The sequence below is a fragment of the Gymnoscopelus microlampas genome (assembly GCF_963454915.1).
Source record: "Gymnoscopelus microlampas genome assembly, chromosome: 15".
Lineage (NCBI taxonomy): Eukaryota > Metazoa > Chordata > Actinopteri > Myctophiformes > Myctophidae > Gymnoscopelus > Gymnoscopelus microlampas.
Genome location: NC_139952.1, coordinates 21,264,242 through 21,289,779, shown reverse-complemented (window position 1 = coordinate 21,289,779; position 25,538 = coordinate 21,264,242). Strand labels below are relative to the sequence as shown.

The 25,538-nt window shown below is 42.6% G+C and overlaps 2 protein-coding genes and 1 long non-coding RNA gene across 3 annotated transcripts in view; 2 read left to right on the top strand and 1 right to left on the bottom strand.

The window, feature by feature from the left end:
• The window catches only part of smap2 (small ArfGAP2), a 248,994-nt gene that overhangs the window by 38,193 nt on the left and 185,263 nt on the right, over positions 1-25,538 (top strand). The window lies entirely within an intron of this gene.
• Positions 1-25,538, top strand: part of LOC311061548 — a 197,056-nt gene that overhangs the window by 64,869 nt on the left and 106,649 nt on the right. The gene's annotated exons all lie outside the window — the stretch shown is intronic.
• Positions 1-25,538, bottom strand: part of rims3 (regulating synaptic membrane exocytosis 3) — a gene marked incomplete at both ends in the record, with an annotated part of 33,394 nt that overhangs the window by 2,587 nt on the left and 5,269 nt on the right. The window contains 2 exons of the mRNA XM_084079997.1: positions 1,605-1,717; positions 2,409-2,550. Of these exons, the coding sequence (XP_083936123.1) occupies positions 1,605-1,717; positions 2,409-2,550 (255 nt within the window). The remainder of the gene's footprint in view (positions 1-1,604; positions 1,718-2,408; positions 2,551-25,538) is intronic.

Here is a 25,538-nt window from a genome sequence, read left to right as displayed (position 1 = left end):
GAAACATGCTGGTACATCTGTGTTCACACACAAACACCACAGTTACCATGTTGCCAGCTCAGGTAACTGCTTGTTGTATTATTAGCATCCATATATATATAATTATATGTAAATGCCAGCCCAAGCAGTCGGACATTCCAGAGACCATCTGTATATTGTGCAAAAACAGAAGTCTGCACCCTCAACACGTCCCTCTAATTTCTAAAATCTTTTGATTGATTGATTGAATACTTAATTAGACAGAAATGAAAAACAGCATAAGGTAAAATAAGACATATGAGCTAAAAGGATAAATGCCTCTTAATATTTTACTTTTGTGTCTCTGAATCACTTATTCTGTCGTATTCATTTTAGTGTTACATTACGTGTCAATGTGAGCCACCAACGAGTGAAATTCTTCCTATTATATTAAAATTTAACCCATAAAAGTGCTTCTGTGCTTCTGCCAATGCCAACATTGGACAGCAGAGGGAGGCACAGAGCTTCAAGTCTGTTCTCACTATTAGACAGGGTTGGAAAGACAGCCCGCTCCGCTCTGCTGTTTCTCTCAAACTATGGCCTTTGAATGAAAGATTTATATCTCAACCAGGAATAACTGTGCTGCAGAGCAGATGCACCATTTCAAGCTACTGCCTTGCCTAGGCGTCATTAACAGTGGGAACACTGGGGACACGTCCCCATCACCGTTTGAAATGTTCAATTCTGTCTGTGCCCACTATACAACACCAGAATCTCGATACGTAGATTTATGATGCAGACTTAAGCTTTACCTTTTCAACTCTATGCTGCTTATTTTAGCGTAGACGACTATGACAATCTTTACATATCGTGGCTGTCGGGTGGAAACCTTGTATGTCCAATCTTGTATGTTACTTTTCAGGATAAGGAAAAAATGTACCTGTGTTCCAATGGATTCAATGTAGTTATTGTTTAGTCACAAACGTTTGTTAATGTGATTCAATGTTTGATATTAATAAAACCCACAGACACACTTGACCACTTTCCAAAAAAGTGAAAAGGCGAAAATAGCTGATCTAGAAGCTCACTGAACTTGTAAATCGCTACTTGTACGCGACACTCTTGTACAACGAACTAGGGCATTTATTTATGAAAAAGACATTAAAAAAATATGGAAATATGGAGAAACAAGGTTTTATGTCCGAGAGACAGCAAACAATATTTTAAAGGCTTATCAAAGTAATTGAATTAAGGCCTGTAGTGGTTAAAGGGATCTAGCAGTTAGGGCATTAGCTTCATTATTTCAAATGTAACAAAGCGTAACAAAACAAGACAGGAGGGTCTAATAACAGTGTGGCTTCCAAGCACTTCTCCATCCTCACAGCTACCGCTTTGCATTTCAAACATTCAAATATTTCATCTTTTGGAGACAGGGCAGTGGATATCCCATTTGGAACTGTCAGGATAAATGTCAGCACTTAACCATGACTGCAACATTAATCAATTAACAAACTGTGTCTCATTGCTGATGAACTAAATCAAATGATATGCCAGCAATACATGTTCTAAAGACACGTTGCCCACAATGTCATGCCATGTTCCTTGATAATGTCTGCTACATCCTACAGGCCTTACTAATGTCTTACCCATGGGGGGCGTGGCTAGCGTCTGCCGGCCTACAATCTGGGCGGGGCCTAGTCCATCCAGGAAGTCGCTGAACTGGCTCTCAGGTCCCAAGCGTGTGGTAGGGAAGACAAACCTGACCGAGAAGAGAGAGAACAGCAGAATGAATGAATGGATGGATAGGTAGACAGATGGATAGATGGACAGATGGGTGAATCATAGCTCTGGTCCATAGCGTTAGAAGGAGTTCTCCTTAACGCTATGGGACTTTCGAGCCTTTGCGCACGCACCACAGGCTGCGCAGCCTCTCGCCTGTAGTAAAAATAAAAAATACACTTTTCCTTCTCACCTAAATAAAGACGGTTTTATGGAGTTGAAAGCCTACTCTACTTAGTGGGAAGCGCCCCACCATGAAAAATCTGGTCAATAGAAAAATTCCATTGACCAGATCTGTGGAGGGCGCAGTGGAGTAACCAAACATTTTTTGAAATATTTTCTTTTCTGGCCAAAAGGTGTATTTTAGACGTGAGGTGGGGGGCTCAGAGTGTTCCTACTAAGTAGTCTTTGTTTTGGTGAGTAGTGAAAGTGTATTTTTTAGTTTTACTACAGACGAGAGGCTGTGCTGCCTGTGCTACCGCGGGTGTGAGGGGAAAGGATCAAAAGTACCATAGCGTTAAGAACAACTCCTTCTAACGCTATGGACCAGAGCTAGGTGAGCTAAGAGCTAAGTTCGCAGGCCAAATGAAAAAAAAGATGGATGGATGGATGGATGGAGTAACAGACAGATAGATAGAAAGATATATAGATAGATAGATATGGACACTAACGTTCCATCAGAGCTGTTGGAGTTGGTGCTGCCATCGGTGGACTCCTTGCTGCCCTGCCGCGTCACGCGGTTCCTCATCTCCACGGCGATGCCCGTCTCCGTGCTCCGCCGGATTGTGCTGCGAAGCTTCTTTCTTTCACCGTCTGAGAATGACACAACAGTCCACAACAAGTCTTACATTAGACTTTATTCAAAAAGAATAATCTGCACAGTATTCAGACCTCCAGGGATTCACACAGAGAAAAGTGCCTGCATGGTGTTACTTAAAGAGCAAAATAGTAGTTCCATATGGAGCTTTTTTAGGGACATATAGAACCATTGCTAGTTCCATATAGAAGCTTTTTTGAAGACAGTAAGGATTTTGATGATGGTATTCAATGCTTTTCACATTCCACAAGGAGGTGATTTGAAAGACCTTCCCAGGCAGAACTTTAATAAAAGCCTCCTCTCCACTATTTATTTTGAATTGCAGTCACTCGAGCGGGGAGGCAATCTTCACCCATGATCCTCTGGGACGGCCCTGCACTAGCGGAACATCTCCTGTTTTCTCTGAGACACACAACTGCACCTAGTGCATATAGAGAGATGTCACAATAACAACTGTACCTACTGCAGAGAGATGTCACAATAACAACTGTACCTACTGCAGAGAGATGTCACAATAACAACTGTACCTACTGCAGAGAGATGTCACAATAACAACTGTACCTACTGCATATAGAGAGATGTCACAATAACAACTGTACCTACTGCAGATAGAGATGTGCTTTCTCAGAGAGTCTACTGTACCTATTGCAGATATATATATATATATATATATATATATATATATATATATATATATATATATATATATATATGTCACAATAACAAATATAGAGAGACTACTGTACCTACTGCAGATAGAGATGTCACAATAACAAATACACAGTGGTGGAAAAGGTACTGATATTTTTTACTTAAGTAAAAGTATCAATACTGCAATGTAGAAATACTCTGTTACAAGTAAAAGTCTGGAATTAAAAATGTGCTTGCGTAAAAGTACAAAGGTATTGGTATCAAATAATTGTAGTGAAGTAAAAGAATAACATTTGCCTCTGAGATGAGTACTTAAGTAAATGTACTTTGTTACTTTACACCACTGGGTGAAAGATAGCGGGTCATAAAGCACGCATGCAAGGCCCACGCACATAATACATACGCACACTGGCAGCAGAGAGTGTGTGGGGAGAGAGACAGGGCTTAACCTTTAACTATAACTAAGCTCTATATACTGTGTAGTGTGACAAATAGCGGAAATTGCTAATCTCCAAGCTAACAATAATGTTCAAATATACTTTACTTATAGATAAATTGCCAAAATAGCGACACCACAGTTCATGCTTCAATAATTAAGTAAATGTAAACAGTCACAAAATGATCTATACCAGGGGTCTTCAACGTTTTTCAGGCCAAGGACCCCTTAGGTGAGAAAGATATGAAGCAGGGAGCTACTTCTCAGAGGTAAATATTGTACTTTTACTCCACTGCAATTTCTTTTTAAACTTAAGTTACAAGTTACTTTGTAGATTTTGATTATTATTACAAAACATGCATTAACCACTTTTGAAAACTTGTGAAATAGGACATTCTGCATCATGAATACTTTTGGTACTTTAAGTACATTTTGATGCTAATACTTTTATAATTTTACTCAAGTAGCCTACATTTTGAATGTCTGACTTGTACTTGTAACAGAGTATTTCTACATTGCAGTATTGATATTTTTACTTAAGTAAAAAAAATGAGTACTTTCTCCACCACTGCATGTTGGAAAGGTCTTGAGTGATCAGAGCCTTCAAGAGAGAAAGTACACTTTAAAGCAGAAACCTCATATCTCTATATTTCAGTTGTGTGGGGCTGGCTATCTCCTCCTGACAGGCGTGATGGAGTATAACTGTGAATAGTGTACCTGTGAAGCTGAGTGGCACTGTGGTAGGCAGCAGTTTTGACTAAAGTTGGTTTGTGTCTATTTCACTGATGCAACTCTGGGTACCCTGCTGATAATAATAATAGCTTGAATTTATAAAGCGCCTTTCATGAACCCAAGGACGCTTTGCATAAAAAAATGCTAGTATATCCTATATAATATGTCATTGTCACATGCATTTACAATACAGCTGTGGTGGCAACATTGCAGGTGAAATTCTTACGCTTCCTCCTCAATGTTGTGACAACAATACCAATATAATGGCCCGGACTGGGCACCTACTGTAGGCCCCAATGTAGCCTGACAGCACGTTGCGGGTTTGAGTCCCGATCCCGACGGCCTTCGCTGCGTGTCACTCCCCATCTCTCTCTCTCCCCGTTTCCTGTCTGTCTTCACTTCACTATTAATAAAGGCATAAAAAGCCCCCCCCCCCCAAACAAAAAAAACAATACAATGAGTAATTAAAAGTGATTTTCTAAATTTATAAAAATTAAGCTGATAAATACTCTCTCCTGATTGGCTGAAATGTTGTCACCTACCTGAAAATGTATTTTCTGTTTATTAAAGAGCTGGAGAGACGGGGAGACTCCTGTTACTGAACAAACACTCTATGTCTATAGCAATGATTACTATCAGAATATAGTGCTTTAACCTTTTAATACAAATATCACTTACCCTACCTTTAAGTGTATAAAAAGTCATAATAAAAGCAAAATAGGCAAACAACTGCAACTAGAATATGCTGTAAAATAGAATAAATAAAGAAAAGAAAAAAATCACACCTGCACAACCAGAGATTGTGAAGCTGCAGCCCTATGGAAGCGTTCACCTGAGTGAACAGTTAATTACTGCTCAATTCAAAACATTGACCTGATGGAGATCCACTATTGATCGAAATGTTCTCTTAATTGCTGCTAAATAAAGAAGTCTAAACCATAGGCTGGTGTGCGTGCGGGCTCTATCTTTAAACTAAGATTATTTTTGATCCATCACGATGCACTGTGGGTTACTTTTTAAAGTACAGCTATTATTTAACACCAACTCCATGTATGCAGGTGTTACAGAGGTGAGTCAGGTGACTATCAGGTGACCCACTCTCTCACCTTATCCCTGCGTGCTCTCACACACACACACACACACGCACGCACGCACGCACGCACGCACGCGCACACGCACAAACACACACACTCTGAAGCATTGAGTCACCGTCTCTCCCTGACACATAAAACTCCAGTAAAAGCCTTACTCATGCACACACACGCTTTAAGAGGTTTTTCGCCTCCCCCATGAAGTGTTGTCAAATAAAACATCATCTGCGTCAGACAACTGATCACTTGGCTCTCGCATCCCAAAAAAAAAAAATGCAGTTTTTCATCTTCCAGCCGTTCCCTCCCCTGCATCTCCTTTGTACCCACCACTTTTCCAAACCCCCACCTTTCTTGTATTTGTGCTCATTTCTCTTCCTCCGTCCTTCTTTCATCTGCCATCCCCTTCCTCTGTCTCTTTCACTCAGAGTCTCTATCATGTTGTGCCGATCTGAGCCCCTCGGTTGCTTAGCGCCCCACCCGCCCCTTCCCTCCGCCTCAGCCCCCCCACTCCCCCCCCCCCCCCCCCCCCCACACACACACACACACTGTTATGTATCCTGCTCTATTCTTAGCCTAATAGATCGGCGATGTGTTCAGCTGTGGCTGCGCCTGTTTCTTTTTTTTTGTGCTTTTACCTGCCGTTCTCAAGAGATTGCACAAATACAAATGAACACTTATAGCTCCGTCTGGTTCCTTTTGTACACCTTCAGAGTTTAAAAAAAAAAATAGCAGATATTATCATAAATAGCAGATATACAAGCTCATAGCACGGCACCGAGTGCCGTGCTATGAGCTTGTAGATCTGCTATTTTTGAAAAATGAACACTATGGATGTTACAGTGTAGATGCACATCAGATGGAGGGCCGTGGCCTAATATACATATCAAACTGGGAAATTAAAAAAAAGTTTGAGAATCACTGCTAAACAGTACCTCTTTTCTGCCAGATCTTTCTCTCAGATGTAAAGCAGTTGCACATCGGTGCCACAGTGCATGAAGGTGCTTTTGTCATAGCTTGAAGCTCACCATTCTTGACACAGATACATATATTGCCTGTGAATACGATTAATTCACTGTTCAACCTTCTACACAATGCAAGTCTGTGTTTCTCTGCCGACAGAGCCGGCTACGGTGTTCACTGTGCGTGTGTGTGTGTGCGTGTGCGTGTGCGTGTGCGTGTGTGTGTGTGTGTGTGTGTGTGTGTTTGTGGGGGGTCAGCATTTTGCTGATCTGGCTACCGCCACTAATAGAGCAAAACAGAGAGCTCTCACCAATTTGGCAACCTCCAGCCAAAGTGTGCGAGAGAGCTCTTAGTGAAGCACCTCCCAGCGAGAGAGGCTTTAACAGGCAGAAAATCCCAGTTTATGTTTCATCCAGCTATACAGAGTGTGCGAGGTGAGTCACTGTGCTTTGTGTCTATGTATGTGTAAGCCCCAGTGAGCCATAATCATTGGTTTCATTACCACTCCATTTTATACCGTAAACACACACTTACACCACTGAGAGCATACACAAGCCTGCCTTGCCTGCCATCGCACCCCCCCCCCCCCCCCCCTTCTATTGGCAGCAAGTGTATAAAGGGGCACGTGAGTGCACAGGCCTTAGTGCATCGGAGCAACAGTGTTGAGTGCAAACAGCATGCATGCACTCTCAAAAAGCACCATGTGCACATCCACACGCTGAGTGTCACTTTGCAGCCCGGCAGACGTTATAGTACATGCATGGAGGCTGACCTTTGAGTGTGTTGTAAGGCCCAGAGCAGCGGTGTAAAGTAAGGTACATAATATTCAAGTACTGTACTTAAGTACAATTTTGAGGAAAACTTAAGTTACTTTGTAGATTTTGATTATTATTACAAGCACCTAACATAAAGCAATAACTTTGACACCTCTGATTGCAATTCTTGTTCATTCTCTTGTGGTCATTTATCTAAAATAAAATATTTAGTGGGTAAAAATGTGAAATTAATCATTTTAAAACTGGCATCCCTATTTATAATAAATAACAATAATAGCAGATTGGGGACGTCCTCAGTTCTCCTCAAGGGCCTCTTTGGAACCCATTGGATCCTGTTGACCTGTCCTGGACCTTGCTTTACCCCACACCTTGACCTCTTAACCTTTTATCATTGCAGTGACCATCCTGCGTTGAGGAGGACTAATCAGGACACAGGAGGAAATGACATCTGAACGAAATGACTATTTTCCTAGTCATAATTAATAGCCAGGGTCCCATGTGGCACGTTAACTCATGGACAGACATCCTGCCTTCCATTCGGATAACCATTTCCTATGGTCAGTGGCACACTGAGAGGCCGTAATGGTTGATCACTTTAACCCTGGTTGTCCCTATTTGGGCCATGTCATTATAGGTGAACATTTTAAAACAATATTTAAAAAAAAAATCATTACATTTAAAAAAAGAAGCAGAAAATACCATATCCACACAGATTTGCACTTTTGAAACCTGGACAATGAAAACCATTGTTAAGCTTGTAAAATGTCAGGCATGCAGTTCAGAGCAAAGTCGCAGACAAATAAATGTTCGCCGTTGCCACAGTACATCTTGAAAGCCGCACTTGAAATTGTTGCCCTTTAAAGTGATGTGAAACTGAAACCGACGGAGGCTGATGACTTTCTAAACTGCCGGCAATTTAGTATCGACAAATTGTTTTTGTGTTTGTGTATCCCCAGTGAAAACACAGATGCTCATGTCACCTTCTATAACAGTGGTTTTCAACCCTTTTCAAATGAAGGTCCATTGTTTATTCGGCATTTGAGCCACGGACCACCGTTTGATGAGATTTAGCCTCTTAGACCCCAAGACTTTGAATATTTTGTTGTCGTTGGATGTTGGTGCCATAGGCGATAACAGGCAAACGTTGATGAAAATAACAATTATTTAATTAAGTAATGCAGATGTTTAACAATAACTTAATTCTTAAGAGCGTAAAATGAAACCCATTTGGTTTCATTTTACACTCTCAAGAGTTCAAGATTTATAAGGGTCCATTTGGTTACCAACTCTCCATCATTTATCTGGGGACCACCTGGAACCCCCTCAAGGACCACTGGTGGTCCCCTTACCACTGGTTGAGAGAGAACCACTGTTCTATAACACCAATGGAGCTCGATCAGACCCGTTCACAACGATACCCAGCCAGCAATAGCTTTCCACCTGTCTAACTCCCTCTACATCAGTGTGTTTCCCAACCTTTTCTAGACCAGGTGCCCACTTGAACATCTCGAAAGCGAACGTGGCACCACAAATCGGCTGCTGTGTTAAGTGGTCAGGAGGGTGGGCCACGTTTTTCAGATTTTCAGAGCATGCGGCGAAGTAGACTTCTTATTTATAGGTATCACAATGAAAACACATTTTTATAAAATACAATAAAAGAATAAATAAATAAAAGAAAAAAAATCACATCTGCATTACTTTCTTTTTTATATTAACCCGTTCAAACCGGGAAAGCATCTGTGTCATTTTAGATTTTAGCGTTGGCTATTCAAAAACAGCAGATATACAAGCTCACAGCGCGTCACTGCAAGCTTGTATATCTGCTATTTTTGAACATTTTCCGAAAAATCTTGAAAGTGTGAGAACTGCTGATTTAGAATGCATTTTGTAGAATCGGCCTCAGGTCGTAGTGGGTTAATATTATGTTATCAAAAGTCTTAGTGTTTTGCCAATTATTTGGGGGCCCACTTTGCAATATCCTTGCGGCCCAGCTGGGAATCGCTGCTCTAAAATGACCTCAAATCTCCCCACCAGCTATATTTAGAGGTGTCCGGTTTTGGAGGTACCGACGCGGATCTCTCTCTCTCTCGTCTCCCGCACCCCAACGCTTGGATACTGTTGCTAAGCATGGTGGATTGCCTGCCGTCACTGGTGCAGCCAATAGGCATGTGGGAGTAGCCGGCGTTTCTAAAAACAGCATTCTATATTACAGGCATATAATGAGAGAGGCTTCATCAGTGTTCTCTCCAAATGTCAGAGCAGCCTTAATGATCCGTGTGTGCGCGCGCTGCACGCACGCACACGCACACACACACACACACACACACACACACCTAACACCAACACACAGCAGACAGACACATACACTCATGTACACAAGTAAATAACTGCACACATGTGCGTTGTTTACGTAAACACACACGCACGCACGCACGCACACACACACACACACACTCACTCACAGTGTGCACGGATAGTGCTTGGCTCTGTTTCCTATGTTAATAATTCTCTCATTTCTTCCGCCTCATCTTTAATCTCTTTTCTTCCATCATCCGGCGATCACATCTACAAGCTCACAGTGGATCTACAAGCTATACAAAGCTCACAACGTGTCGCGTTGGGACGCGTTGTTAGCTTGTATAACAGCCTTTTGCTACGAGCTTTAGTATAAAGGGGAAAAGAAGGAGTGGATCAAGGATAGACCCCTTGGGGACACCGGTCAATTAAGTATATTATGGGATTTAACCCATTAAGACCTGAGGCCGATTCTACAAATGTCTTCTAAATCCTAACAGTTTTCTGAAAAACCTATGTTGCTATATCAGTGGTTCTCAAACCTTTTCATAACAACGACCCCCAAAATGATATGTATTTGGCCACATCAAAACATTTTGTTCCAGGGACCCCCTCAGAAGCAAAGATTTTAATTTAAAAATTCCGCTGTAAAAATATATATATTCAAAGATTTGTCACAAATGTTCATGATTTTTCAAAAATAGCAGATCTACAAGCTCATAGTGCAGCACAAAGTGACGCGCCATGAGCTTGTATAATCTGCTATTTTTGAATAGCCAACCAATGTGCTATATAGCTGTTTCTCCGTCACTCCTCCTTATATACTCACAGCCTCTTCACCAACTACGTAGTTAGGGATGTGGTGGGAGGGGCACAATTTGCAGTTTAGTTTACATGATGCATATTCAACGACTGTACAGTATAAACCTAATTATAACCTGCTCATACACACTAGACAAGTGGTGGAAAAAGTACTCACATTTCTTTACTTAAGTAAAAGTATCAATACTGCAATGTATAAATGTTCTGTTAAGTAAAAGTCCGGGATTCAAAAGGGATACCAAAAGTAGAGTACACATCATGCAGAATGTTCCGTTTCACAAGTTTTCAAATGTATAAAAATCTTTTGAAAATAGCAGATCTACAAGCTTACAATACGTCGCATGTGAGCTTGTAGATCAGCTATTTTCAAATGGCCAAAAAATATATGCAAATGAAGTGGTTAATGTATGTTTTGTAATAATAATCAAAATCTACAAAGTATCTAGTAACAACAAAAATCAAATAACTGTAGTGGAGTAAAAAGTACAATATTTACCTCTGAAATGTAGTGGGGTAGAAGTAAAAGTACTGAAAATTGGAAATACTCCAGTAAAGTAAAAAAAAGTACCACATTTTTGTACTTAAGTACAGTACATGAGTTAATGTAATTAGTTACTTTCCACCACCGGTATCTACAGTATGTGTGTGCGGACACAAGGTCTGCGTCTCTGTTGAGTGTTCCTCCAGGGACGAGGTATTACTCATCGCATGGAAGCCAACAGAAACTATTTTAACCCCTTAAAACCGGGAAAGCATCTGTGGCATTATTTTAACCACTTTAAACATTATTTTATACTTTGGCTATTCAAAAATAGCAGATATACAAGCCGCGCTATGAGCTTGTAAATCTGCAAAAAGAAAAAAAAATCGTGACATTTTGTGCAATTATATATTTTCAAAGCAAACATTTGTAACTGAAATCTTTGCTTCTTTGAAATTATTTTCAGATGGGGAGTCTGCGGCCAAATACGTATCATTTTGGGGGTCCTTGACATGAAAAAGTTTGAGAATCACTGATTATAGCAACATAGGTTTTTCAGAAAACTGTCAGGATTTAGAAGATATTAGTATAATCTGCCTCAGGTCTTAATGGGTTAATTGACACTCAAAGAAACCCCTCTTCTAGCACAGCAGAACACAGCCACTTATGTAAGGCTGTTGTCAAACGCCCTTTGCTTAGAATGGCGTATCATAACTATATCTATAGATACATCTATCTATATCTATATATATATTGTATACTACACACACACACACGCCTGGGATACATGAATTGGGGATGGAAAGTTATCTATCACATCATCGCAGTCGGGCAGAAATATTTTTTCCTTTTTCATAAATGAATGCCCTATTCTATACTTCATCGTTTGACAGTAACAGTATTGCTCAAAAGTAGGGTACATATATAATAGCTGAATTTCACGCTCACAACGGATATAATAGATGAATTTCAAGCTCACAACGTGCAACGCATGAGCGTGTCGATCTGCTATTTTCATCCATTATTGATTTCGCTTTTGAAAAATGTTCACCTATAATGCCAGGTTGAAAGTGGTTAAACCTCTCTGTGGGTTTTATAAATAATGAATCAATGAAAGTATTAACAAGAGCTTGTGGCTAAAATAATAACTACGTTGAATCCATTGAAACACAGGTTCTCTTTTCCATTTCATTAAAAGTAAGTGTCGCTGATGATGTGACAATATGTTTTTATTACGCCTTACACAACAGGTTGCTAAACATCAAAGCTGAGCAGAAAAGGAGCTACAGTAGCTCATTAACCCATTAAGGCCGGAAGCCGATTCTACATGTCTCCTAAATCCCAACTGTATTCTGAAAAAACATATGTTTCTATATCAGTGGTGCTCAAACTTTTTCATGTCAAGGACCCCAAAAATTATATGTATTTGACCGCGGACCCCCTTCTCAAAATATTTTGTTCCAGGGACGCCCAGAGGCAAAGATTTTAGTTAAAAAATGTTCGCTTTAAAAATATATATATATTCAAAGATTTGCACACATGTTCACACATTTTCATAAATAGCAGATCTACAAGCTCGTAGCGCGGCACTCGGTGCCACGCTATGAGCTTGTATATCTGCTATTTTTAAATAGCCAAAGTGTAAAATAATGCTTTTTAGCTCATATCAAAACGTGACACAGATGCGTTCCAGTTCTTAATGGGTTAAAAAAAGAAGAGATGGAGCAAGGAGAAAGTAAACAGCGGTCCATAGAGATCGACACGGGCCAAATGAGACAGGAGATAGGATTCAAGTTAAAAAACAAAGGATTCTAGGAAGCTTAAATAGGGTCATGGGGGGACGGGACGGACAGACGGACGGAAGCACGGATGGATGGATGGAAAGAAGGACGTACGGATGATGTTTTGTTGTGGAGGAAAGAGGTGAGAAGTGAACCAAAGTGAGAGAGACACACACACACACACACACACACACACACACACACACACACACACACACACGGGTGGGGAGAGATGTAAAAGAGCAACAGACAGAGAGGGAGAGAGAGAGAGCGGGGGGGGGGTGGGTATTAAGGGCAAGACCTCAATAGAGGACAAAGTGAGTAAACAGAGGAAGACTGAAGCAAAAGGGAGAAGCAGGAGAAGAGAGAGCGGGGGGGAGGAGGAGGGGGGGGGGGGTAGGGGGGGGTAAGGCTTACAAACGAATGAACATGCTGGTCGCTGCTCTTGGTGCAATGCAGACAGTATCGCCATGGAAACGGGATGGAGGGAGAGAGAGAGAGAGAGCGCAGCAGATGTGGATGAGGAGGAGGAGGAGGAGGAGGAGGAGGAGGAGGAGGAGGGGATTGAATAGGAAGGAAGAAGAGATCACCACTTCATAACCGCGTGATGAGAGAGGCGTGGCGGGCTAATGAGGAACGAGTGTGCAAACGCCGAACCGAACCCCCACTGAATCCTTACTTAACCACTTAGGACTCAGCATCCCAAAATTGCGGGGGGGAAAGCTTTCACAGGATCGGCTATTTTCTTGCGAAAGCTTTCCCCACAGTAACAGAAAACACACTAGTATTGAGCCCTGAGGGACTCCGCTCAACCATGGGGTTTAAGTGGTTAACCACTTTGACCCTAGTAAAAAACGGACCTGAGTTACACTGTACTTGCCCCGCTCTTTTTTTTAATAATGTACACTAAATCCCTGAAAATAGCCAATCTACAATGTTGTTGTTGTTTTTTTTATATATATTTTCATTTACTTAATCAGTGTATGTATCACGAGTGTCGTATAGGGTTGGGATCCGGAACCGGAGGAAACAATCCAACATTGAGGAACCGGAATCGGGTTCCATCACATTTGGAACCGTTTTCCGGGAACCGATTTATCACACTGTCAGAGCTGGTGTGTGGAATTCATGTCTGCTTAGTAAGCAGACATGAATTACAAGGTTTACAAGGTTTATTAAAAGGTTTGAGAACCACTGGTTTTGTAAGCAGTGCTTACAAAACCAGTGGTTCTCAAACCTTTTAATTTCAAGGACAACCATAAAAAGAGTGTGGATCCCTAAATGTCCATTTGGTTCCATTTGTACACTGTCAAGAGTTACACACGCATAACGGTCCATTTGGAACCCCCTCCCCCAAGTCACCCAGAGCGTCCCTGTACCTTACTTTGAGAACCAGTGAGGTATATATTAAATATCCTGGAAAACAGACAAATCTGCCATTGCAAAAAAAGATGTGCCCTCGGCAGATTTGGTCTGGCACCACAGTTGTGATTGGATTTCACTCCCTCATAAGTTGTGGGGGACCAATCAGGGCCCAGTATGCAAATATGGGACCGGTTTATCACCAGAGGCATTACATTCTTTTTAATCCGCCCCCCTTGGAAATGCACGTTCCATACAGAGATTCCAGACTAATATCTACGAGGTGATATTAGTCTGGCCATGCCAGGCTACATATCAAAGGGGGACGTTAAGGGATCGAACCGTTAAGAGGGACTCGTTAAGGAACCTGAATCGTTAAAATCCTAAAGGATCACAACCCTAGTGCCATGGAAGTTCTGAACATGATCTGTGAGAGAAAGCGGATGTGAGACCTCCTTCCCAGCTTCTGTTTGGTCTTTACAGTCAAGCAATTTATAGCTTGATGCTCATCAGAAATGGAAATTGAACAGATGACACCTTCCTTTCTCTGCTTTAAGGAGGCATAGTTCCAGACTCTGTCTAGCATTAGAAGACAGTGGAATAGTTGTCTGGCTGTATAGTTGGATGTAGTTCCAGCCAGCTGAAGGGATGGATGATGGGATGAGGCTGTCTCTATGGTGCCCGGCCGTCTCAGGTGGCTTTGTCTGGGTTGAGGCTAGACGTTGTCATGGCAGCCGGAGAGAGAGCATGGCGTTTGTGATGAGTGTGGTGCTAGCCACTCAGACACACACACACACACACACACAGACACACACACACGCGTTTGTATTACTATACTTGTGAGGACTTTAACATTTTAGGACGCCCAGTTTATTGATGCCATTTTTACAAATGTTTGCTGTTCGTACCCCTAAACCTAAAGCCAAAAATAGCCGATTTACAAGCTCACAATGCATACGTAATGCGACGCAAGGCATATATCCAAGCCTAACCCCTAAACCTGCATCTTTTCCTAATTGTAAGCCTTCTTAAAAGATATGTTTTTGTCTTTTTCTGCCTTTATTGATAGAATACAGTAGACTGTCAGGAGATGAGGAGTGACACGCAGCAAAGGTCGTCGGGATTAGGAGTCGAACCCGCGACACGCTGTCAGACTGCATAAGCAGCCTAGGTGCCCGGACCGCTACACCAGCCGCCCGGACCCACTTTTCTTTCTCTAAAAAACAAGCATTTCTCTTGTGAGTGCCAGGAAGATTGTCTTCACAACGATGGTCTCTCAAATTCTACTTCTCACAAGTATAGTAATGCGAGCATGCGCACGCACACACACACACACACACACACACACACACACACACACACACACACACACACACACACACACACACACACACACACACACACACACACACACACACACACACACACACACACACACACACACACACCACAGACACACAGATATTTATGGGCCCATACACGTACACACACACACAGGATCTATTCTTGAGAGCAGGATTATAAATAGGCAGCAGCAGCAACGCTGGGCCCCGTCATTCTCATCTCCCTCCTCACTCTTCTCCTAAAGGGTGCTTTAGACTAAGACTTAGCTGCACGCTGGTGGCCTTGCACACCGAGAATAGACGATTTGCAAGCTCACAACGTGTCACAGTGCGTTATACGCTGTGAGCTTGTAAATTAGCTATTTTAGGATGCGCGACATGCCGCGCAATGGAGTATAAACCGGGCATAACGTTCTCATTCACCTCTCCCTGCCTCTCGTTTCTATCTCTATCGGTCTGTGTTTCTGTCTTTTGCTCTCTCTCTCTCTCTCTCTCTCTCTCTCTCTCTCTCTCTCTCTCTCCAATTTGCTTTATTAGCATGTGTTGCCAAATCACAATTATAAAAGACAAAGTTAAATGATAAAAAAAATGCTCTCAGTTGCTCTTTTCAAGTGTTCAGCACTCTTGTGAAATCTGCCTCCCCCCACAGCCATCATCATATCAAGTGTTTTTGTTTGCTCTCTCTGTATTTCCATGGCCAATGGGGATGATGCCGGTGTCTGTGGTTGTCATGGTGATGGAGACGGGCACACAGAGGATCCTTAATGAGCTCGCCTTGGAGTTGTTCAGGGCAATGAAGCAGGATGCTTCAGGATGCTTCACTCTCTTTCTGTGTGTGCGTGCGTGCGTGCGTGCGTGCGTGCGTGCGTGCGTGCGTGCGTGCGTGCGTGCGTGCGTGCGTGCGTGCGTGCGTGCGTGCGTGTGTGTGTGTGTGTTTTGAGTGTAATAAACTATCAGAAAAACATGTCAGGCTATGAAGCAGAGCATCTGCACCTAATGAGATGATTAATGGGTGTGTTAGATTTAGATGTGCCCCGCGCGATGGGTGTTCATGTCAAGCATAGACAGCAGTCAATAATAGTATTGTCAATGCTTGCACTACACTGGAACACCCACATCTAACACACCCACATCTAACACACCCACAACCATTAAAGTTATGTGTGTTAGCTGCAGCTGCGTTGCTTACATTAACGGGGTACTATAAGGTCAGCCTTGTGAAGTCCGTTTTTGCAAATTATGCCACATATCATGAACGCTGCGACGTAAATCACACACCGAGGGACCAAAGGCAACATCACGTAGTAGACCCATAGTGGGTGCAACAAAGGTCATTATTTGTGGCCAAAACGTGATTTTGCCCACCAAATTAGGCACAAATGGTCTCGTGAGTGACAATGACGGTCAAACAGGGGTTTGACAATTTCATACCATTTGCCTGTATTTGCCCTCACAAATTTGTATAGCTTACAAAAAACGCCCTACAGTATATGATAAACGCACCATCCAATCATGCCACACATGTTGAGGGCATGGAATAAAGCAAAAATACAAACTCACGACTGAAAGTTTAATCATGATGTTTAAGTATTATCATTCATTCTCAACCCATGTTGCTGCCGTTCGACATACAGCCAACTAAATTAGTAGAAGAAATCACAGATTTTAGGTGATTAACCTTTGCCTTTATGACATTTCTGAGACCATTCATGTTTATGGAAGATGCTCCTAAACATATGTATGCTATTGCTAGTTTGATCACTTCAAATACTCTTTAATCTTAAAATAACTAATAACCGAAAATAGCCGATCTACAAGCTCACAACACGTCGCAGCGCGACGTGTTGTGAGCTTGTAGGTCTGCTATTTTCGGTGCGCAACATGCTTTCATAGAAGACATGCTGGCTTCTATGGAATCCAAATGACTGAAATCAGTCATGGCGACTGAGAACTTTAATCCGTGTGAGGGGCCTCTATAGAGTTCACCTCCAAAACCGCTTTCACTTCTGCCCATAGGGGGCGCAACAAACACAAACAGTTGAAGAAGTCCAGTGAAGGATTAAGAAATATTGCTTGTCAAAAGGAGGGTTTGATTGAAATAAGTAATTGGCTAATGCATCTATCCTACTTATAGTGCGTTCAATATGAAATGGCAGACAGCTCTCAGCGGCTGCTGCTGCATCCCCCTGTCTGAATCAACTCTACTTGTGTGCAATTGATTGCTGTCTAAAGTGTGTGTGATGTGAATGTGTATTTATTGTTTAGAGCCAGCTCCTGCATACCACACAGACACTGCATTGTGTGTCTGTGTAAGTGCTTGCGTTTCTATACGTTAACATGCATGTATGCATGGGTAGTGTGTGTGTGTGTGTGTGTGTGTGTGTGTGTGTGTGTGTGTGTGTGTGTGTGTGTGTGTGTGTGTGTGTGTGTGTGTGTGTGTGTGTGTGTGTGGGGGGGGGGGGGGGAGTGTGTCCTTGAGGAGATGTGTATGGCTTTGATGAACCCCAGAGTGACAGAGGGTGCGAGAGAGAGAGAGAGAAAGAGGAGGAAGGGAGGGATGGAGGATAAAGGAGTAAACAGCAGCAGTAGTAGTATAGTGCATGCACGTGTGTGTGTGTGCGGTGTGTGTGTGTGTGTGTGTGTGTGTGTGTGTGTGTGTGTGTGTGTGTGTGTGTGTGTGTGTGTGTGTGTGTGTGTGTGTGTGTGTGTGTGTGCGTGCGTGCGTGTGCGTGTGCGTGTGCGTGTGCGTGTGCGTGTGCGCGTGCGCGTGCGCGTGCGCGTGCGTGTGTGCGTGTGTGCGTGTGCGTGTGCGTGCGCGTGCGCGTGCGTGCGCGTGCGTGTGTGCGTGTGCGTGTGCGTGTGTGTGTGTGCGTGTGCGTGTGTGTGCGATAGTAACAGGAACTTGTAACCCAACATGCCCTCTCCTGACCTGAGTCACCCTGCATGTAGTCTCGCGTAGCCAGACCCCACAGAAAATGAAAAACAGCGACCTCTGCTTTTCTGATATTCTGTGGAGTCTGGCAGGAGTATAATGTTAGACTAGAGCGCAGGGAAACACCGGTTTCATGTCTGCCTATAGCGCATCACTTCCGGTTGGTGCGACCATGTTTTCATTCCCACTAACAATATTTCTACACGGAACACTAACACCACTTCTCCCAGAGAACATGGATGGTTTTGGTTATAAGCCCACTTGTTTCTATGATGAAAGAGTAATTTAAAATGTGAATATCTTTCCGTGGTTTTGTCCGCTCCGAGGACGCTATTGTTAAATTAGTTTCGGCTAGTTTCGAGGGGGGGGAGGGTGGATCATGGTGGATGGACACGTGAATCCCGCCCACTACATTTGATTGGGTAAAGCGCGGCCCACTTCCTGATCTGAAGGCACGCCCACTTTTAGCCAATGCGCACTGGTTAGGACGAACCGCTCCGACAGATTCCACCGCAGGTCGGAATCTGTTCTTGAGAGATTACCCTGCATGCTGCTGTTTCATTCAAGATACACCCACACGTGACGTGCACACAAACGCACACACACACAAACGCACGCATGGTACACCTACACATTAATATCTTGTGAGGAACAGGAAAATGGTCCTTACAATGTCTGTATGGCAAATTCTACAATACTTGTGGGGCCCATTCAAATATACTAAATACAAGGCCACACACACACACACACACACACACACACACACACACACACACACACACACACACACACACACACACACACAGTAGTGCACACAGCTGGCAAGCAGACACACACGTGCACACTCGGTGTGTCATCACTTGGTCTGATGCCATGAAATCGGTTTATTTTTATAAGGCCAGCTTCCTCTTTTTCTCCTTGCATCAGCACGGCTCTACGGACAGATTTAAGGCAAATTCATAGACCATCATACGACCGTGTTGCTACCGGAAATAAACAATTTTCAAGCAAACAGAATTTTAACAAACAAAAGTTTCAATTGAAAACAAATCGTGACTTGACACCTTTTCAAGTCTCTGTAAGCTGATTTTCACACCGCAAAGAAATGAACAGACTCCACTGGTTTCCTTGAACATCAAACAAACCACAGTACTAAGTAATGCAAAGTGGGCTAAACATGCCAGACCACCATTATAGTCCTTAACCAATTCAATTCGGGAACGCATCTCATTCTCTCTCATTTTAGATGTCTTTGGCTATTAAAAAATATAAAAACCGTGAAAAGAATCTTTCAACATATATTTCTTAAAGCGAACGTTTGTAAAATATTTTATTCCAGGGACCTCCAGAAGCAAAGATTTGAGTTCAAAATGTTGTTTAAAAAATAGATGTATTCAAAGATTTGCACAAATGTTCAAGATTTTTTTTAAATAGCAGATCTACAAGCTTATAGCGCGGCACTCGGGGGAGCGCTACAAGCTTGTATACAGTATCTGCTATTTTTTAATAGCCAAAGTATAATATAATGCTAATAGCTCAAATCTAAAATGACACAGATGTGTTCCCGGATTGAATGAGTTAAACCCTAAGTGACCGGGTTCCCCAGGGCTCTATACCTCCTTCCCCCCCCAACACCAAATGTCTTTGGCTAACATAACCAGTCTACAAGCGAATAACGCGTCGCGTTGCAAGACGTGAGCTTGTGGATCGGCTATTTTCCCTATTTGACATAAGACAAGGCATTTAATTGACCATGATGATTGTTATTCTGAAGTTGGCTCCGGCAGCTAACTTACACGGCAAAACAAACCCACATTGTTCAGTTCACAGTAATTCCGCTGTAACGTTTAGCCTCTTTCTATTTCTCCCCCTCGCACAGAAAGAATAGCAGAGGTCACACGTGAGACAGTGTGATGAAACGAAGATTTAAAGGAGACAAGAAAAGGGAAGGTGAGTGGTGAATGGACCCAGTGCTAAATGGAGCAGAAAGAGAAGAGTATGAATGTAGACTGTCCGTCAGCCCAACACAGGAGCATGACACACACACACACACACACACACACACACACACACACACACACACACACACACACGCACACACACGCGCACACACACACACACACACACACAGACACACACACGGAGCACCCAAACAGTTTTGCTTTGGGATGACCAATGATCCACAAACTGCATGTACGTGTACGTGCGCACGCACACATAAGCACACACGCACATACTGCATATAATCTGTATATATTGTTGTGACATTTATCTGCTTGACCCGGTAAATACATGTGTTGATCCACTCTCATGCGTGAGTGCATACTGATACACTTGACGCCATGGCCATCTCTGGACATATCAGACAGACTGATGCCTGTGCCCAATTAGGCCTGTCACAAAAAAATAATAAAATAATTCAAAATAGCAGATCTACAAGCTGTGCACAGTTAGGCCAACGCGTTGCGATGTGCCACGTTGTGAGCGTGTCGATCTACTATTTAAAATTATTTTTGAAAAGTTATTAAATATGTCCAGTACTGTATATATTGTCTGTGTGTAATAAACGTTAGAACTTGTGGTGTTATACTGGCTGTAAATTCACAACATACAGTATATACCGTGTACACAAAGACACAAGGAATCAAACACTCACACGCACGCGCAAGCACGCAAGTGTTTCCATTAAATCCAAAATGTGCATTAAAAACTGCAGCTGGCTGATGGAATTGCAGTCAGACCACACACACACACACACACACACACACACACACACACACAGACTGTACTCTAATAAGTGGTCTCTTTGAATTCATCTCCAGCGTACTGAATGTCATCTGCTTGTTTCAAAGTGAGTGGTTTGTCAGACTCTGCGGTTTCTTAACTCATAAATAAACGTGCTCTGGAAATAAGACTGTTTTCACTGATGGAGTGACTCACCAATTTAAACCTGGACGTCTGTCTGTCTGTCTGTCTGTCTGTCTGTCTGTCTGTCTGTCTGTCTGTCTGTCTGTCTGTGCGCGCGCGTGCGTGCGTGCGTATGTGTGTCTGTGTGTGTGACTGTGTGTGTGACTGTGCGTGTGTGCGTGCACGAGCAAGTGCGAGAGCAAGCGTGTTTTCTCTCCCCACCGATACTATTAATAGCAGGTGATGAATAGAACCAAAAAGGAACCAAAATACCACCCCTGAACACCACCTGATAAATAACACAGAATAATGAGGCAATAGCACAGCGGTAGGTAGGTAGAAATGGGAGGATACAGTGATTGAAAAGTTAAACCATACAGCGAAGAAGCACGTTTGCCCGTCTCCGGCTCTTCCCCTACATAAATCAAAGCCAGGGTTCAACACGATATGAGTATATCTCATTAGGCTACATAATAAACAAAGAGTTATGCAACAGGTGTGAGTGACGTTTTACTCAAGGCCAGTGGTTTTCAACCCTTTTCATATCAAGGTCCATTATTTACTCGGCATTTGATCCACGGACCACCAAAACTTAGAATATTTTGTTGTCCTTGGATGATATTTTGTCCACAATTCCATGCTGTATTGATGTGGTAACATAGGAGAGATGACAGGCAAACATTGATCAAAATAACAATTATTTGATTAAGTACTGCAGATGTTTAATAATCCATTTGGTTTCATTTTGCGCTCTCAAGAGTTAAAGATCTAATAAGGGTCCATTTGGTTACCAACTCTCCATCATTTAGCTAAGCTGGGGACCACCTGGAACCCCCTCAAGGACCACTGGTGGTCCCCGGACCACTGGTTGAGAACCACTGCTCAAGGCTATCATTGGCAGAAAAGATGAGAGGATGACCAATGTTTTTTTTTTTTTTCATTTACAAAAGAGGAGTGCCCAAAATATATATTTTGGCGCTTTGATTTAGAAGACACATTGTCAGCCGACACAAACAATTATGCAGAGACAAGCCAATTCAGGTTGACAGTTATAGACTGTTAGAATGAAAGAGATATACAAGAGATGTGTGCATCATTTGTCATGAAATAACTCATTCAGCATTGGAAACAAAGCATTAAAAAAAATACTAATCAACTAATAACATCTAGTCGATTAATCGAGGGGACGGCCCTAATATTTTGACACAATTTTGACTAACAATTGTAATATTTTCAAATAAGTGAAATATGTGTTGTTGCCCTGTGCGACTGCAAAGCAGCCAAGAGTTGGCGAGAAACGCTCTGGAAAAATCTCAGGCGAGCCGTTGCCAGTAGCAACAAATTGACTGGAACCAATTCACCAATTTTGCATGGGCAGAACACGCCCCGCAGATACACTGCCACAATAACAACACCATAACAACACTGGCCCTTAACCCATTTAAACCGGGAACGCATCTGTGTCATTTTAGATTTGAAAATAGCAGATCTACTAGCTCATAGCGTGGCACCGAGTGCCGCGCTACGAGCTTGTAGATCTGCTATTCTAGAGAAATCCTCTGGTGGGGGTCCCTGGAACTAAATGTTTTGAGATGGGGGTCCGCGGCCAAAAACATAACATTTTGGGGGTCCTTGACATGAAAAAGTTTGAGAACCACTGATATATAGCAATATACATTTAAAAAATAAAACTGTTAGGATTTAGAAGATATTTGTAGAATCCCCAGAAGCAAAGATTTGAGTTAAAAATGATCCCTTAAAAAATATATATTCTCAAAGATTTGCATATATTTTCAAGATTTAAAAAAAATAGCAGATCTACAAGCTCGAAGCGCGGCACTAGGTGACGCGCTACGAGCTTGTAGATCTGCTATTTTTTAATAGCCCAAAGAAATCTAAAATGACACAGATGCTTTCCCGGTCCGGTCTTCATGGGTTAATGCTTTGATGCTCTCTGACAGACTCTCCTCTCCTCTGTGTCCGCTTTGCCTTTTCTGTTTGTTTATGTGTTTGTTTGTGTCTCTATCAGTTCCACTTCATTTGGCACCACCACCCCCCACTCCCTCCACATTACTTCTCTCTCTCTCTTCTGTAGACTATGCATTCACTATTGGCCTCCAGGTTCTTCACCTCTACTTCCCAATTAAAACTGGCAGCATACTTAAAAAGAAGTCGCATTTCTCTCGGCTTGCCAACTACAAGTTTCTCTGTGGATTAAATAGTTTTATACTCCACTTTTGAGTGCTGAACATTAGACCCCGCCCACTGTATACAAGTGCTGGAAGGGTGATTTTGTTTTTGCCATCTGGATCTTCGCTCTTAGTTCCTCCGACTCGCTTTTGGGCGAGATTTCGCCGTTTCTGGCGACAGACACAGAGGACAAAGTGTGTGCTATCTCTTCTCCATGAATTAAAACGGCTTCTGGTTGTGTTTGTGGTCTCTCAGAGAGGGATTATAGAGGTGATGGCGCGTCCTAAGCAAACAAAACCTTTCTTCAAAACTGCTCATGATGGTATGTTGAATTAAAACCAAATAAATCACAAGCACCTTGTATTGTGTGACCAATCACACACAAAGTTTGTATTGGTGTCTTCTATTGGTGATGATCAGCTATCTAGAGAGTCTTGGGATGTGCAAGAAGTGCACTTGTTTGCACATTTGTTTTTCGTTTTCTCTGCAGTTACATCATTTTGTTCCTTTCGAAAAGAAGCATGCTGCAGCTATAAATCCCCACACTCTCCTTCTCCATACCTCGCTTCCGTCTCTCTCTCTCTCTCTCTGACTCTCCGTCATTCTCTCTGCCTATAAGTCTGCCTGTTCCTCCTCTCTCCACCTCTCTCTCTCACTCCATCTCTCTTTCTCTCTTGCACACTCTCCCCCTCTCACCCCTCTGTGTTCAGCGGAGCGTTTCAACCTGGGACTGATTGATAATTAACCGGCCGCTCTAAGACCTGACCCCGCTGCATGAGCCAAACCACACGCATGTCACCGGGAACATGGTCCGCTGACAGACAACCTGACTGGGCTGGTATTGACCACCGAGGCTGAACAAAACAAGAACTTTGCAACATCAAAGGCTAAATAAACATTGACCTAGCAGGAAGACTGTCTGTGTTGTCCTCCTGGCTGCTCCCATTCTGTCTGTCTTTAATGGCTCAATAAGAAAAAGAAAAAACATTATGCAAAAAAAAAAAAGTTTTCTCGATTTTTGATTCCCGGGAACGCATCTGTGTCATTTTTAGATGTCTTTAGCTATTCAAAAATAGCAGATATACAAGCTCATAGCGTGGCACCGAGTGCCGTGCTATGAGCTTGTATATCTGCTATTTATTTATATCTGATATCTATATCTGATATCTGCTATTTATTTTGTTCTAGTTATATCTGATATCTGATATTTATCTTTTGAATATTGTACCTACCTCCTAGCATCTGTTGAGTGAGCGACTGGAACAATGCAACACTTCCCTCTTTTGTCAGAAAGAATGACGCATTCGTTAAACTTGGCATTTTTGACATGGTCGTAGGACAAAGTATAGAAATGAGGCTTTTAGTATGTCCACCAGTCAGTGTTATTGTCTATACTTTTGTCTCATCTACAGTAGCTGGCTGCACGTCGTCCATCTGTCGTCCATCTGCTTCTCTGACTGTCTGTCTGTTTCTGAATAGTTCGAGCCCGCCTGTCTGTCTCGGGCAGTCCTTCTGTTCACCTGGGACTGTCTTTTTTGCCTCTGGCTGGCGTCAAAATCCGTTGAGAAAAGAACAGATTAGGGGAGATCACTTTCTCTCCGTCCAAACGTGACTGGACCTCACTCAGTAAACAGCTTTGTTTTGTCTCCAGGAATACCGTAGCTTAGAGAGGATTAACCTAGTAGATCGGCAAAAATGCCCTATTCTTGGTAAGAGTAATGTAAGCTCGTTAGCAACTCGGGACAACCACACCCAGGATACCGGAGTGAGATTGGATTCGATGGCACTACCCAGGGCCAATTCATTTGGGCCCGTTTTACACAAGCCGCTTAATCCATTCAATCTGGGAACGCATCTACAAATGTCTTAATTTCTTTGAAAAAACGTATGCTGCTATACAGTATATATATATATCAGTGGTGCTCAAACTTTTTCATGTCAAGAACCCCCAAAATTGTATGTATTCGGTCGTGGACCCCCATCTAAAACACATGTTGTTCCTAGCCCCCCCCCCCCCCCCCCCCCCCCAGAAGCAAAGACTTGGGTTACAAATGTTAGCTTTAGAAAATATATATATTCAAAGATTTGCACACATTCTCACGATTAAAAAAAAGAAATGCAGATCTACAAGCTCATAGTGCGGCACTCGGTGCCACGCTATGAGCTTGTATATCTGCTATTTTTGAATAGCCAAAGAAATCTAAAATGACACAGATGCGTTCCCG